We start from the raw sequence: 13,767 nt of genomic DNA on the forward strand, positions 1-13,767 counted from the left end.
GACACATTGTCTGCACCTGCTCCAAGTCGAGCAACGTTGTCTCGTGCTGCGCGCGTAGCGTCTCGTACGACGTCTCGAGCCGGGCGTGGGCCGTTTCGAGCGTATGATGCGCCTTGAGCAACTCGTGGTGGGCTTCCTCGAGCTTCGAGTCGGCGGTCGTTGCCAGCGCCGGCGTCCGCCCGCGCGCCCGCGCTTGGTTGACGACCGACAGCAGTTGCATTTCGGCAACCTTACGCTTGTGGCGGTCGTTGGTCGACGTGACGTCGGTTTGGAGCTGTGCCATCTTCTTGGCACTTTGCTCCAGCGAGTCTTCGAGGCTGTTGACCACCTGCTCGAGCTCGTGGATCTCGTTCAGAAAGTACGTGCGCACAAAGGCGTCGATCGCGCCTAGCCGGTGGGCCATGTCCCGCAGATGCGCGGCGCCGGCAGTCGTCGATGTCGCGGCCGCAAGGTCCTCAATGCCGCTCACAAGAAGCGCCACGGCCTGCACCGACACGTCGCGCGCCAGCTTGGAGTTGTTGAGCGTGTCGTGCTCGTCCAGCATGCCCGAGATGATGGTTTCAAGGAGGTCGTTCATGGCCGCGAGCACGCTATCGACAGCCGCCTCGCTCGATGCAGCAGCGTCCTCAAACGGGCAAAGAAGGGCTTGGAACTCGGTGAGCGCGCTTCTATCAAACGGCACAAGCCGCAGCTTGGGGTCGATCTTGAGCACCCCCGAGACGCGCCGCATCTCGAGGAAGCCCGGGCGCTTGATTTTGTCCTTGAGCGACGAGAGGCGACGACGGCGCATCGTCTTGTGGGTCGCCTCTTCTTCAATCGGCAGCGAAAGCTCGTCGTCATTGTGGTTCGACGGGCGCGACATGCGTGCCGAGCTGCAGCTGCCGTCCGCAGACAACGCGAGGCTCGCGCGGCGCGGCAGTGGCGCGTGGTGGTCCTCTCGGATGATCGCCGCCAGCGCTGCCTGGGCGTCCAGGTCGTCGTCCGGCTCCATGGACAAATCGAAAAAAAGTACAAAAGTCTTCTCCTGTGAAACCGGCGCCCATTCGGCCTTTGGACAGCATGGGCGCCTGCAGTGGTCACGCGCTCGCGATGGAAGACACGTATACGCTCGAGCCCAACGGGCTCATCGGACGCGGCGCGCATTCCAAGGTCCTGCGAGCAACGCACAAGGCAACCGGCGAGGCCGTCGCCGTCAAGATGCTCTTTGCCAGCACAACGCTCGAGCGCGCCGCGTGGGAGGCCGAGGTGCGGCTCATGAAGCAGCTCGACCCGCACCCCAACATCATTCGTCTCTTCGAGACGTACGAGGCGGTACGCCCCTCTGTTGGATATGGCCACGACAACGGATCTAAATGCAGGAGGAGTATGTCTGCCTCGTCATGGAGCTTGCCGACGGTGGCGAGCTCTTCCAGATGCTCGTGCGGGTGCGACTGCGTGCCTGAGAAGATGTACGATCGGCGCTGTGTGTGCTAGGACGGTGCCTACTCGGAGGCAATTGCGCAGCAGTATGTGCGCGACATCTTGACCGCACTGGAGTACCTCCACGAGAAGGGCATCGTTCACCGGTGCGACGCGATACCGTGCGACAAGCCAACGGAGCATGGTGTAGGGATCTCAAGCCGGAGAATTTACTCCTCACGTCCAAGCACGCTGGCCGCGCCCATGTCAAAGTGGCCGACTTTAGCATGGCTGCCATCGTCACCGTACGTTGGCGACGACGACGAGTAGGACTCTTATGGAAGGCGGCAGAGCAAGCGGCTCGCGGCCAAAGACGGTCTGACGTGGGCGTATTGCGCACCAGAGATTCTCGACGACGACGGCAGTGCGACCAACTACGACGGGAAGAGCGACATGTGGAGCCTCGGTGTCATTTTGTACATCATCCTCTCCGCGGTGCACCCATTCGACCCGGACGGGCGCCACGGCAAAGAGTACGACGGCGCAATGCCTCTCCTTCTAACGCTCACACAACGTAGCAACATCGTCGCGGCCATCCGGCACGGCGAGTTCAACATGAACGGGGTATTGACGCTGAGATGCAACCCAGTTATGTCAAGCAATGGGCTAGGAGGTGTGGCGCGACATTTCTGATGAAGCCAAAGACCTCGTTGCGAAGCTGCTCACAAAGGAGCCATCCGCACGCATCTCGGCGACCCATGCACTCGGCCACCCGTGGCTTTCCAAAACCGACTTGTCGTCACTTCCGCTCCAGTGCTCGTTGCGCGGCAGCCTCACGGCGTACCTCAAGGCCATGCACCAGCGCTTCCGCGTACGGATCACTCGTCGACGAGGCGTCATGCTGATGTAGGTGAGTGTGATTGCGACGATTGCGGCGGCGCGGCTCGCAAGCGCCAAGGCTGCCCCCGTCGACGTGCGCGATGTCATTGTTGCGCAAGCCGACGAAAGCGGCGACGAGCCAAGCGCCGGTGCCGCGCTCACCGCGTCCATCTCGCAGTCGAGCGTGTCATTCAACGCCGCGACCCCCCCGCACGGCCAGTCGTAGCCCTGGTCGTAGCCACCCCATTATTGTCATCTATGCATGCTTTCGAATCGATATAATGCGATCTAGAGTTATATAGTCCACATTTTCAGCAAACCTATCCCTTTTACTAGTACGTGCACAATGTTGTCACCCATGTGGTCGCGTCAAGTTCAACTTGGCTGTCGCGTGCCCTTTCAGCCAAAAGTCCGAATTTCATGCGTGGCGCACTGGCACTCCGGGGCCAACGTCCTAGTTTTGACCTAAAAACCGATTTCCAGCGCCTAATGTCCGAATTGGGTTGCTGGTCCCGGTGCGCCGGGTCGCTGCTGCACTTTCCGAGAGTGCCATAGGAATGCAGGCCGGCGACGACAGCCTCCTGAGCTTTGACGCGCTCAAGGCCGACGAGAAGAACCGCAAGCTGCGCTTGGACCAGGCCGGGAAGAACGCCAACGCGCTCCGACGGGCGGTCGAGAAGCTCGGCAGCGAGGAGCTCGCGCAAGAGATCCAGATCAAATTCCAGGCGCTGAGCCGCAGCATCAAGGACCCCGAGTTTGTCGTTGCCGATGACATGATTAAAGATCTGCTCGAGAAGGACTTTAGCCAAAACGAGATCCGGCAATTGCTGCACGTGGGCTGCGGCCGCATCATCCGCGTCGAGAAGGAGCTCAAGACCGGCATCAAGCAGCCGCTGACCGCGTCGTCGCCCACAAACGCCAACAAGGCGAAACTGGTCAAGCAAAAGGAAAAGCGTCAGCGCACCGTCACGAGCTCGCTCGAGTCCATGTACCCGAACCTCGATGTGCTCCACATGAAGTCGATCAAGTCGCTGCATGTCATGCTCCGCGATAAGCGCTCAACGCACGCGCAGTTCAAGCACTACGCCGACCGTCTCATGCGGTAGACGGCCTCAAACGTCAAGTAGCGAAACCTCATATGGTCTTGCGCTAGGATTCTTGCCGAAGAAGCCCTTGCCGCCTGCGCTGTCGAGCGCTGCACCGTTTGGACGGCCACGGGCGCCGAGTTTTCCGGCCTCCGGCCCAACAACAATGTGTGCGTCGTGTCCATCGTGCGCGCGGGCGACAGTCTTCTCGATGCCGTCTTGCACTGCTCGCCCAACCTCGCCGTCGGCAAGATCCTCATCCAGCGCAACGAAACCACAGTGGAGAAGTCGCCGGTCCTCTTCTACACCAAGCTGCCTCCGCGCATCGCCACGTACGACCGTGTCCTTATCGTCGACCCGATGCTTGCGACGGGCGGCAGCGCCAACATGGCCATCCAGGTACGCCGATGCCTTGACGGTTGCCAACATAGCATGCTCGGTCCTAGACGGTGCTGCAAGCCGGCGTCGAAGAGAGCAACATTGTGTTTGCCAATGTGGTCGCATGCCCCGAAGGCATTCGAGCCATCTTTGCTGCCCACCCCAACGTCACGATCGTCACGGCGGCCGTCGACCAAGAGCTGAACGAGTCCAAGTACATTGTGCCGGGCCTCGGCGACTATGGCGACCGCTACTACGACACAACGTACTGAGGTAGCATGCAATAAGAAGATAAGAAGCGTAGGTAGAGGTCACACGACGAGAGGCGCCTACCGGACATCGCCCGCGCGCTCGGATGCTTCTTGAATGGCATAGATGGTGCGGTCCAGCGTCGGGCAGAGGCGGTCGGGGTCGGGCGACCGCGGGTGCACGGACGCATGAACGTGTAGGGATGGCCACCGGCGCTTTGTGGTCAAGAGCCAGCGCGCAACGGGCGAGAGAACGTGCCACGACCACCGACTGCTGCGTGCGACTGGCGCGGCCTCGCCCGACTGCCGCAGCACGTGGACCGTCACGTGCTTGCGCGAGAAGAAAGCTGTGGTCCACCGTCGGCGCATCTCCTTCCGCGCGTCCGTCATGGCGACTTGCACTGCGTCGCCGTTGAAACTTCGAACGCTTCGAATTTTTATTTTTAGCAACGACCCGCCCGAGTCTCTTTCCCAGTTGAGCTGGTCTGACGACATCGACCAACAACGTCAACCGCCGATTGCATAGACCGTCCTATGACTCATCAAGACCATCGGGTCGTGTGTACACGAGGTGACCGCGTAGGGTCGAAGTGACAGAGACGGGAGCCTCTGAATGGTGGTGCCATATCGCAAAGACTAGAGACGTAGAGAGAGCATCACAAGAGAGACTAGTAGAAGATGGAGGACGCATCGATAACGACGATGGTTACGGCTGTTTGTTTTGCGAAAAGTTGATGTTGTACGAGCCCGTGGCCGGGTCTTGGACCATTTGAAAGTTGTCGGTACTGAGCCCAAACTTGCCAAGAATCGTGTTGCCAAAGCCCTTGAGTTTCTCGAGCATCTCGGCCTTCATCTTTTCCTGGCGCTCCGTCACGAGGGCACTCAGCCGCTTCTCCGAGTCGCGCGCCGACGCAATAGTCGGGTCGATCTCGAGCACGCTCTTGACGTCTAGTCCAACGTTGGCTCCAGAGCATTGCGAGGGTGCGACTACCTTTCAGCGCCTCTTCCAGTTTGTCGAGCTTCTCGTACGCTTGAGCGCGGCGCAAGAATGCCTACAGACACGTTCTCAGCGCCGGCGTCATCGGCGGCGACCGAGCTACCTTGACGTAGGTCGGCGAAAGCTCGATCGCGACCGTGCAGTCCTCAACCGCCTCTTCTTGTCGACCCTAGACCGCGCGTTGCATGTCGTTTCGACAGAAAGAGAGCCGACGCGTACCAAGTGGAACAAGCAGGCCGCGCGGTTGTTCGAGTAGACGGCCTAGACGCATTGACGGTGACAACTGCCCGGAGACGACCAAGCGCGCTGACGTACGCGGTTGTAGGCGTACTCTGTACCGATCGGACACAGTTGCAACGCCTTTGAGTAGCAGTCGATCGCGTCGAGGTACCGCCCTTCCTTGAAGAAGCTACGCACGCCATGAGGTCGGAGCGCTGGCTGCCGTCGAACCTGTTGCCCTCTTCCTTGGCGTCCGAGGCGAGCTTGACGTCCTTTGTCTCGAGGCTCATCTCGTCCATGGCCTTTTCCAGGGCGGGGTTGCTCTCGGCCTCGGCCTCGGCCTTGCGCTCCGGCGCATGCGACGTCTCCTCGAGGATCTCAAAGCGGTCCGCCATCGCCGCCGACGTTCTGTAAATGTCCGGTTGCCATCCATGCATCCGGATGAAAAAGATTTTCTGGAAAGGGCAATCTGGCAAAAAATGCCGAACACTGTCGCGCCGGGCCCGCTGCCGCAACTGCGCCATGGCCCACCATGGTCCCTCCGCATCGCGTCTGCAACCCATAGCCGTACTTGGGCGGCTCGTTGGCGCCGGCCAAAGTAGCCCAAAACGCACGTTTATAGCATGTACAATTACTTTTTCTTTCCTTTGCCTTTGCCCTTGGCGCCTTTCTTGCCCTTCTTCTTGGCCGCGAGCTCTTTCCGGACCACGTTGCCACGAAATACCTTTTGGATCTTGGTGGCTGCGTCGTGCAAGACCTATAGAAGCTCGTGTCCAATGCCAGCAACCGTGCGCGTACTTGCACTTGCCGGCGCTCTTCGGCGCGGACCGCTTCGAGCACCTTCTCCTCGGCATCGATACGCCGTTGCTCTTCGTCAATCTACGAGTCAAATGGCCGACGTCATGTCGCTGTGTACAGGGATAACAACATACCTTTTTGAAGTGCTCGGAGAGCTCGTGGAGCTCCTTGAGCTCCTGTGTGTACTGTGCTTGGATCGAATCGATCTCGGTCGCGAGCACAGTCATTTCCGCGTCGTACTTTTCTATCGTGCCCGCGACTTCGACGCCACTCTTGCATTTGGCTTTGCGCAGTCCGTCCTCGACGTCGCGGTGTTCGGTCGTATCGGCCTCGAGCTTGCGCGTGAGCTGCAAGTGGCGCTCCGTGAGCGCTTGCATGTCGATGTTTTGCTTCTCAAATGCCTTGTCCAATGTCTCCTTGACCTGGGCCTGAATCATGGCGAGTTCGTTGTTGGCGTTCTATGTCCAAGTCCTTGAGAATCAGCGTCGACAATTGGATGCTAGGACCTTGTTGATCGTCGAGAGCTCGGCCTTGAGTTTTTGCAGCTGGATGTCCAAGTGCGACGTCTCGTCCTCCTTGGCTTTGCGCAGCTCGCTGAGTTTGTCGCGCAGGCTCACGAGCTCGTCTTCGGCTTGCTTTCGTCGGTTGTAAATCGTGTCCATTAGCTCTTGGTGCGCCGTCTCTTCCTCAACGGTCTTGCCGAGCTTGGCGAACGAGAGGTCGGTGAGCTCGGACAAAAACTTGATCAACTGGAGGAGGTCGTCCGCCGGCTCTTTCGTCGGCGTACCAAAGAACGTGTTGAGAAAGACCGGGTTCTCCCGCATGTGCCGACACAGGCTACGCGTCGCGACCTTGACCTTGTGCCACGTGTCATCGCTATCGGCTTTGGCACAGGCGTCTTCGAGTTGCCACTGCGTCTCGATGACGCTTGTGGCGCAGCCACTCTCGCGGAGTTGGCTCAGAAGTCGACTGTCGGCCTTGACAGGCACGTACGTGAGGAAGCTAAGGCGGTCAAGCATGTCGCCCAGCACGGACATGACCCGCTGGGACTCGACGCTCGTGAGCTTGTTCATCGGCGCGCCGCGTCCCTTGAAGATCGAGCTCCCAGCTGCGTCAACGTGATTGGTTCTAAATTGCGCGGAACGGCGTCAGCGATTGGTCGAGACACGGCGTCTTTCCATTTTCAAAGATCGACGCTCGCAGGATGCGCGTGCTGCTGGGCCTGGTCTGGCTCGTGAGCACAGCCTGCGCCGAGGCGCCCTGGACGCCGTTCGCTGCGCTCTGGCCGCGCCGCCTCCTCGCCCACTTCCCACTCGACGCCGACGCGACCAACGCAGCCACCGCCGCGAGCGCGTCGACCAACGTGACTCTCGTCGAGCGGCCAACGCCGGATGGCACCGTGGGCATGGTGGGCTTCTTCAACGGCGAGAGCCGCATCGACGTCGCCATCGACATGAACGCGCATGTCCAGAGCGAGGTGACAATCGGCGCCTGGGTCTACGTGCCCGAGTACACGACGCCCGACCGCGCCAGGTACAAAAATACCCCATTTCTCGGCGAGTGCCAACTTGCATCTATCGTAGCACACTGTGGACGCATGCAGACGACAGCATCCACGAACGTGCGCTCTACTTTGACAGACATGGCTGGGGCGTCGCCACGGGCGCATATGCGACAGGTGCGGCCGGCGGCCTTGCAGTCGCGACCAACCAGTGGACATTTGTCGCCGCCGTGTACAACGAGCGCAACGCCTCTGTTGTGCTCTACGTGGATGGGCGTGCGCTCTACAGCGCAGCACAAATGCGCCTCGGCGCGCCGACGACGCAACTCGGCACCGCTTTTCGCGGGTTCATAAAGCACGCTTTTGTGTACAATGTAGCGCTGCAGATCGGCGAGCTCGACTACTTGCGCACCGCGTCGCTCGCGTTGCTGCCGCCCGTGGCCGGCGCCGCCGGGTACGCGCTGGCCTTTCCAACATCGGCCGCCATTGGCCTCTCGCTTCCAGTGCCGACCGACCCGACGCTCGTCGCGACGACGACACTCAGCCTCTGGCTCACGATCGATTTTGCAGCCCAGCCCCGGCAGTGCCTTTGCGCCTCTGTGCCACCACCTGGCGCAGTGGACGACGCAGTGCACGTCATGTTTGTCCGTGATGTGAATAGCAACAGGTACGTGGTCGAAGTGGTGACGCTCGACAGCGAGACACGGATCGTCAAAGACACAAAGACCGTTGGGATGACCAGCCTCCCGGACAATGGCGTGTGGGGCCATTTGGCGCTGGCCTACTCGGACGCCTCCCTGTATTTCTACTTGAACGGGCAGCTCGCAGTACGTGCCATAGACAGCGTTGAATTGGACTGATCGATATTGCTGCTCTAGGCGACGATGCCACGGACCAAGCCGCTCCTTGTACCCGGCGGCCGCATCGATCTGGGTCTCTGCGGCGGTGCCACGTACGCGACGGTGGCATTTCGAGGCGCCATGGACGAGATCCAGCTGTGGTCGACTGCGATAGCGGCGCCCGTCGTGCACACACGTCTGCTTGGCTCAGAGCCTGGGCTCGTTGGGTACTGGGATTTGGACGGTACCATGGACACGCTGGATGTCCCGAGCAAGACGATTGGCTACTCGCCGCGCCTCAACGGGCGTATTCGAATTCTCTCATATGAAAACAGCGCTCCTCTTGGCTTCTTGTTTTTGGCTCGGTCGGGCGCGGGCGTGGACGACGCGGTGGCGACGCCCATGAATACACCGGTGCGCGTCACGCTCCACGTCACACCGATGGCGCAAGCGCAGTTGACAGCGCTGCCAACCCAAGGAACGCTGTATATGCTGCCAACGACATCGCAACTGCTGTTTGACGGGACGACTGCGGTGGCCATTTCGAGTGCGCCGATCACGATTCCGTCGTCGACGAGCCTCTTCTACGCGCCGCCGCATAATGTCTTTGGAAGCCGTGTGGCGACCCTCTCGTATATTGCGGTTCGTGGCGGGGACCACAGCGCGTCGATGACCTTGCAACTCGACGTGGTGCAAGGTTGGGTTGCACCGACGCTTGGCGTCGGCCCGACGATGGCGGTGCAGCTCGGTGGCTACCGCTTTGAAGACATTGACGCCGACGAGTACATGAGCACGATCGCCGCGTCAGTTCACATCAACGCTGTCAGCAGCACCGACCCGTACCTGCGCGTGACACTGCCCACCTCCCCTGTCGCATCGAGTCTCGTCGCCTCCAACACGACGTCGGCTACGATCGCACTGCTCGGCGACCCGTCGCTCGTGTCGACGGCTGCGTCGCAGATCACGATCGTCCAGACAGGCGCGCTGTCAGCGACGACCTCGATGCTCCTCGAGATTGAGGACACGGGCCCTGGCGCCCTTCGCACGAGCCTGGCGCTGCAGTGGACACAAGCCATTGCATCCGTGCCCGACGTCGCGTCGATCTTCCCCACACAAGGCTACACGAGCGGTGGCGCGCTACTCAGCGTGACAGGCGCCGCGTTCCAGCTCTCCCTTGCGTACACGTGCATCTTTGGCAACAGGTCTGTGCCAGCCCAAGTGGTCTCGGTGGCGCTATTGCAGTGCCGTGTTCCGCCGTCACCGACAGCGGGTGTCGTTGGCGTGACGGTGGTCCCGACATCGGCCCCTGTCTTTGCGAGCCGTCCGCTGGCATTTGTCTATGGTGTACCGCTTCTGGTGCAAAATGTGGGTCCTGGACGTATTGACCGCCTTGGCGGGACCCAAGTACTCGTAGCCACCAACACGTCTACCTATACCGATATGACTGTCTGGAGCTGTGTCTTTGATGGTTCCATTTTGGCACCAGCCGTCGTATTGACACCGACGCTGGTGGCGTGTCGTAGCCCCAACCTCATGAAGCTACGGAACGCTGCGGTGGGCTTGGCGCTCTCACCCAACCAAGGCGCAGACGCGACACTCGTGGACGTGCCGCTCGAGATCGTGGCAGCACCGATGCTTGCTTGGCTGGAGCCGCGATGGGGACGTCGGGACGTACTTAACAACATCACACTGCACGGCACCCACTTTGCGCCCACGAGTCACTGCTACGTCAACGGTGCAGTTGCCGCCTCGACGTTTGTGTCTGCAACCGAGCTACGCTGCGCCGTACCGCCGACCGCCGTCCGACAGACGGTATCGATCGCTATTGGAGATACCCGCTCCCCGATTGAAGCGCAAACTTTGTCGTTCGACGCTTATGACGATGCGCAACTCACAGCGGCTTGGCCCTCTGAAGGTCCGTTGACCGGCGGCGTCAACGTGACGGTCTCTGGCACAAATTTCCAAAACGTCTCGTCGCTCCAGTGCTGGTTTGGCGGTCACGTCCGGAGTCTTGCACGGTTTGTGTCGCCCACGTTGCTGCAATGCACAATGCCCGATCTGTTGGCCATCGCGGCCATCGGCGACGCTGTCCCGCTCAGCGTCAGCATCAACGGCATCGACGACTCGAGTACGTCGGTCGCGCTGCTTGTGTACGCCGCGCCGAGCGTCACCGGCATCTACCCTGCCTTCGGAGCAACGTCAGGCGGCACACTCGTGTCTGTCGTTGGCAGTCGCTTTGTCTCGACACCGCGTCTCGAATGCCGCTTCACGGCCACGGCCACTGGCACTCTGGTGGTGACACCGGCCGTTTGCATCTATGCCAGCATGGTGCAGTGCACGGCGCCGCCCGTGGCGACAGCGGGAACCTACGGTCTCGCACTGTCTCTCAATGGACAAGACGTCTATACTACGGACGCAGCTCTTTTCACATACTACGCTGCTGCTGGCGTCACATCGCTGACACCGGCGCTGGGTTCGACTCTTGGTGGGACAACTGTTGTTGTGACGGGTGGTCCGTACCTTCCGACAACACCGACGCGCTGCTACTTTGGGTCGGCCTCCGTCCTTGCTTTGTGGCAAAGCCCGATGCAGCTCGAATGCACAACGCCGGCGCAGACGACACCAGGCGCCGTTGCGTTCTTTGTCGCTTCCAACGGTATCGATGCAGACGCGACGTTAACGTTCACGTACTTTGCACCGGTGCAACTGCTGGCCGCGTCGCCGAGCCTGGTGACCAACAGCTTTTTCGGCTCAATTGCACTCTCGGGCGTATTTCCGCTGGGGCTTGGTCCGATGTCGTGCTTGTCCAACTCGACCTCGATGGCTGCAACGGTGCTCAACGCGTCGACACTGATGTGCGGGCCCGCTCTGTGGTCGCAGACGACGTCGCTTGCGGTTGTTGTCGGTGCCGACCGCAGTGCAACCTCTGTCACGGTCTTTGCGTATCCTGCATTACGAATCGCTGCCGTGGACCCGGTGCTTGTCCCCGTCGGCACCAATGCAACGCAAGTGACCGTGACAGGCGACCACTTTGAGCCACTGGCGTCGCTCACTTGTCTTTGGAATGACTCGGTTGCCACGCCAGGAACATATGTGTCCTCGACCCAAGCCATCTGCGACATGGATCTGCGCACCACCGGGACCGTTGGCGCAGTGACGCTCGCCATGTCGCTGGGTCTTGCCTCGAACGCCTCCAACACGACAACAGTATACGTGTATGCACCGCCCTCGATCGCAACCATCGCACCTCGCCACGGCCACGCCGGAACTGTCGTGCTTGTGACGCTCTCGCCGGCGCTACCACCGACATCATTTGGGCCACTGCGCTGCCTCTTTGATGGTGTCGCTTTTGCGGGGCGGCTGTTGAACACAACGGCCGTGTCGTGCACGGCGCCGACACGCTCCGTCAGTGTCTATGCCACGACCGTCCTTCTCTCGGTGCAGATCGACGGTATCCAGGTGCACTCGGGTGCGGCAACGTTCACGTTTGACGGCTCGGTCCCAGTGGCGTCCATGTACCCGACGATTCTTGATACCTCGGATGCAACCATCGTGTTTGCAACGGCAGCACCACTGCCGCCTGCGTCGGTCGTTCAAAGCCGATTCGAGCCCAGTGGCACTGTTGTCGACTGCGAAATGCTGGGCTTTTCGTATGTGAGCTGCGCCGCTCCCCACGGACATCCGAACGACTCGATTGCAGTGGCGTTGGCGCTCAACGGTCAAGCGTTTGTGCCGGTCCGAGCCGGCAACCTCACGTTCGCCCCATCGACCAGCACACCACGTGTGGTCATGTACCCTGTCACCGCCGTGGCGTACGCGCCGACGACGCTCACGTTTTCGGGCCTCTTTGATACGACGGCGTCGTATCGGTGCGCATCTGATGACGCGTCATGGTACACTGCCAACGTTGTGTCGCCGACGCTTCTCCAGTGCACCGTCGCGCCACCGACCATCCTTGCTGCCAACGTGACGTGGCAGCTCCAACGCGACGCCAAGAGCCTGGGTCGCTTTCCGATAACATACATTCCGAGCCCGGTTGTCGCTCAGCTTGTGCCGTCCGCGATCGAGCAGCTCAGTCCCCGAGCCGAGTTTGCGATCGTCGGTCGCAACTTGACAGCTGTCGGCTTTACGTGCGCCCTCCAAGTGCCGGATGGTGGCCTCGTTATCGCCGACGCCGCCACCGTTATCAACGCAACCTACGCTCTCTGCACCTTTGGATCCGTGGCATCGGCGTCTGTCGGAAGTGTTTGGGCCCTCTTGACGTCGAATGACAATGGTCTCGCATGGCTCAAATCGAAGGCGACGCTGACGATCGCAGCGGCGGTACAACTCGAGTCTATGAGCCCCAAGACGACGACGATCGGCTCTACGGCCGTTGTTTCGGTCCTCGGGTTTGGTTTCAGTGAAGCAATGTGGTGCATCCTGGACGCAACCACCGTCGTGCCCGCCGTTGTCCTCGGCGCGACGCGCTTGACGTGCACTGTGCACATCAACCAGGTAGTGCACTCGTCCGGAACCATCTCACGTTATGTGTTGGTAGACGTCGACCTCGGTTGCACTGAGCGTCAACGGCGTCGACGCTGCCACGCGCAGCATTACGCTCACGGCAGTGTCGCCGTTGCTCGTGCTTTCGTTTTCTCCGTTGCGCGGTCCCGACGACGGCGGCTCGCAGCTCGCGATCGTCGTTGCTCCTCTGGATCCATCATGCGTGTACTATTGCCACATTGGAGAGAGCATTTCGGAGGCCAGAATTTATCGCGGCAGCGTCACGTGCCCCTCACCAGCATTTCGACCGCCCAACACGACCGTCCGCGTCGGCGTCTCGCTCGACAACCAAACGGTCGCGTACGCTTCTGCAGTGTTTACCTACTTCCCGCGCAGCACGCTCGCCCACGTCGTCCCAAACGTCGTTCCTCGGGATGGCAATGCCTCAATGTTAGTCACAGGTACCAATTTCCAAGACGGTGATGTGGTCTGCAAGCTGGGGTCGATGATCGTGCCAACACTTTACGTCAACGCTACCGCTTTGCACCTCGTCAGTCTGCCCCAGGCGACGGCGGGCGCGCTCTCTGTGGCATGCTCGTTCAACGGCGGCGTTGACTACGCCGTCGCCCCCGTGCTCGTATCGTTTGAAGATCCATGGACTATCCTGTCGATTGACCCCAAGCGCGGGTTTGCCTCGGGCGGTGCACCGTTGACGTTGACGGTGTCGACGGCACTCCCCGACGCGTCCGACATACAGTGTGTGTTTACAGGCGCTGCCTCGGGCACATATGCAGCTACGCTTCTCACGGCAACCACGTGCACGTGCACGACGCCTTCGACCAAGTCCGCCGGCGCTGCGTACGTGCACCTGGCGTACGCCGGGATGCAAACCGCACCCGTTTTGATCACTTATGACCGTACGTACTGTGCATTGTACGGG

General features: G+C 60.7%; 7 protein-coding genes across 7 annotated transcripts in view; 3 read left to right on the forward strand and 4 right to left on the reverse strand.

The window, feature by feature from the left end:
• Positions 1 to 230: 230 nt before the first annotated feature.
• Positions 231 to 991, reverse strand: SDRG_00127 (hypothetical protein; the record flags this gene model as incomplete). The annotated part of the gene is made up of 2 exons (XM_008605592.1): positions 231 to 235; positions 295 to 991. 2 exons carry the CDS (start codon positions 989 to 991, stop codon positions 231 to 233), a joined length of 702 nt encoding a protein of 233 aa, XP_008603814.1.
• Positions 992 to 1,013: 22 nt separating this feature from the next.
• SDRG_00128 (CAMK protein kinase) lies at positions 1,014 to 2,596 on the forward strand. The gene is made up of 8 exons (XM_008605593.1): positions 1,014 to 1,311; positions 1,359 to 1,424; positions 1,474 to 1,565; positions 1,610 to 1,703; positions 1,750 to 1,931; positions 1,977 to 2,022; positions 2,069 to 2,269; positions 2,309 to 2,596. The coding sequence occupies exons 1-8, from the start codon at positions 1,060 to 1,062 to the stop codon at positions 2,501 to 2,503; spliced, it is 1,128 nt and encodes a 375-aa protein (XP_008603815.1). The 5' UTR covers positions 1,014 to 1,059; the 3' UTR covers positions 2,504 to 2,596.
• A 238-nt stretch (positions 2,597 to 2,834) lies between these two features.
• SDRG_00129 (hypothetical protein) lies at positions 2,835 to 4,012 on the forward strand (the record flags this gene model as incomplete). The annotated part of the gene is made up of 3 exons (XM_008605594.1): positions 2,835 to 3,379; positions 3,431 to 3,761; positions 3,809 to 4,012. 3 exons carry the CDS (start codon positions 2,835 to 2,837, stop codon positions 4,010 to 4,012), a joined length of 1,080 nt encoding a protein of 359 aa, XP_008603816.1.
• A 57-nt stretch (positions 4,013 to 4,069) lies between these two features.
• SDRG_00130 (hypothetical protein) lies at positions 4,070 to 4,378 on the reverse strand (the record flags this gene model as incomplete). The annotated part of the gene is made up of 1 exon (XM_008605595.1): positions 4,070 to 4,378. One exon carries the CDS (start codon positions 4,376 to 4,378, stop codon positions 4,070 to 4,072), a length of 309 nt encoding a protein of 102 aa, XP_008603817.1.
• A 316-nt stretch (positions 4,379 to 4,694) lies between these two features.
• On the reverse strand, positions 4,695 to 5,599 carry SDRG_00131 (hypothetical protein; the record flags this gene model as incomplete). Its single annotated transcript, XM_008605596.1, has 6 exons — positions 4,695 to 4,936; positions 4,980 to 5,040; positions 5,089 to 5,154; positions 5,205 to 5,246; positions 5,301 to 5,394; positions 5,436 to 5,599. 6 exons carry the CDS (start codon positions 5,597 to 5,599, stop codon positions 4,695 to 4,697), a joined length of 669 nt encoding a protein of 222 aa, XP_008603818.1.
• Positions 5,600 to 5,779: 180 nt separating this feature from the next.
• SDRG_00132 (hypothetical protein) lies at positions 5,780 to 7,121 on the reverse strand. Its single transcript, XM_008605597.1, has 4 exons — positions 6,509 to 7,121; positions 6,137 to 6,460; positions 6,003 to 6,083; positions 5,780 to 5,961 (listed from the first exon to the last, which is right to left on the reverse strand). Exons 1-4 carry the CDS (start codon positions 7,073 to 7,075, stop codon positions 5,836 to 5,838), a joined length of 1,098 nt encoding a protein of 365 aa, XP_008603819.1. The 5' UTR covers positions 7,076 to 7,121; the 3' UTR covers positions 5,780 to 5,835.
• A 77-nt stretch (positions 7,122 to 7,198) lies between these two features.
• The window catches only part of SDRG_00133 (hypothetical protein), a 39,156-nt gene continuing 32,587 nt past the window's right edge, over positions 7,199 to 13,767 (forward strand). The window contains exons 1-4 of the mRNA XM_008605598.1: positions 7,199 to 7,535; positions 7,586 to 8,330; positions 8,382 to 12,839; positions 12,883 to 13,744. Of these exons, the coding sequence (XP_008603820.1) occupies positions 7,207 to 7,535; positions 7,586 to 8,330; positions 8,382 to 12,839; positions 12,883 to 13,744 (6,394 nt within the window). The 5' untranslated portion in view covers positions 7,199 to 7,206. The remainder of the gene's footprint in view (positions 7,536 to 7,585; positions 8,331 to 8,381; positions 12,840 to 12,882; positions 13,745 to 13,767) is intronic.

Source organism: Saprolegnia diclina (genome assembly GCF_000281045.1).
Source record: "Saprolegnia diclina VS20 unplaced genomic scaffold supercont1.1, whole genome shotgun sequence".
NCBI lineage: Eukaryota > Oomycota > Saprolegniomycetes > Saprolegniales > Saprolegniaceae > Saprolegnia > Saprolegnia diclina.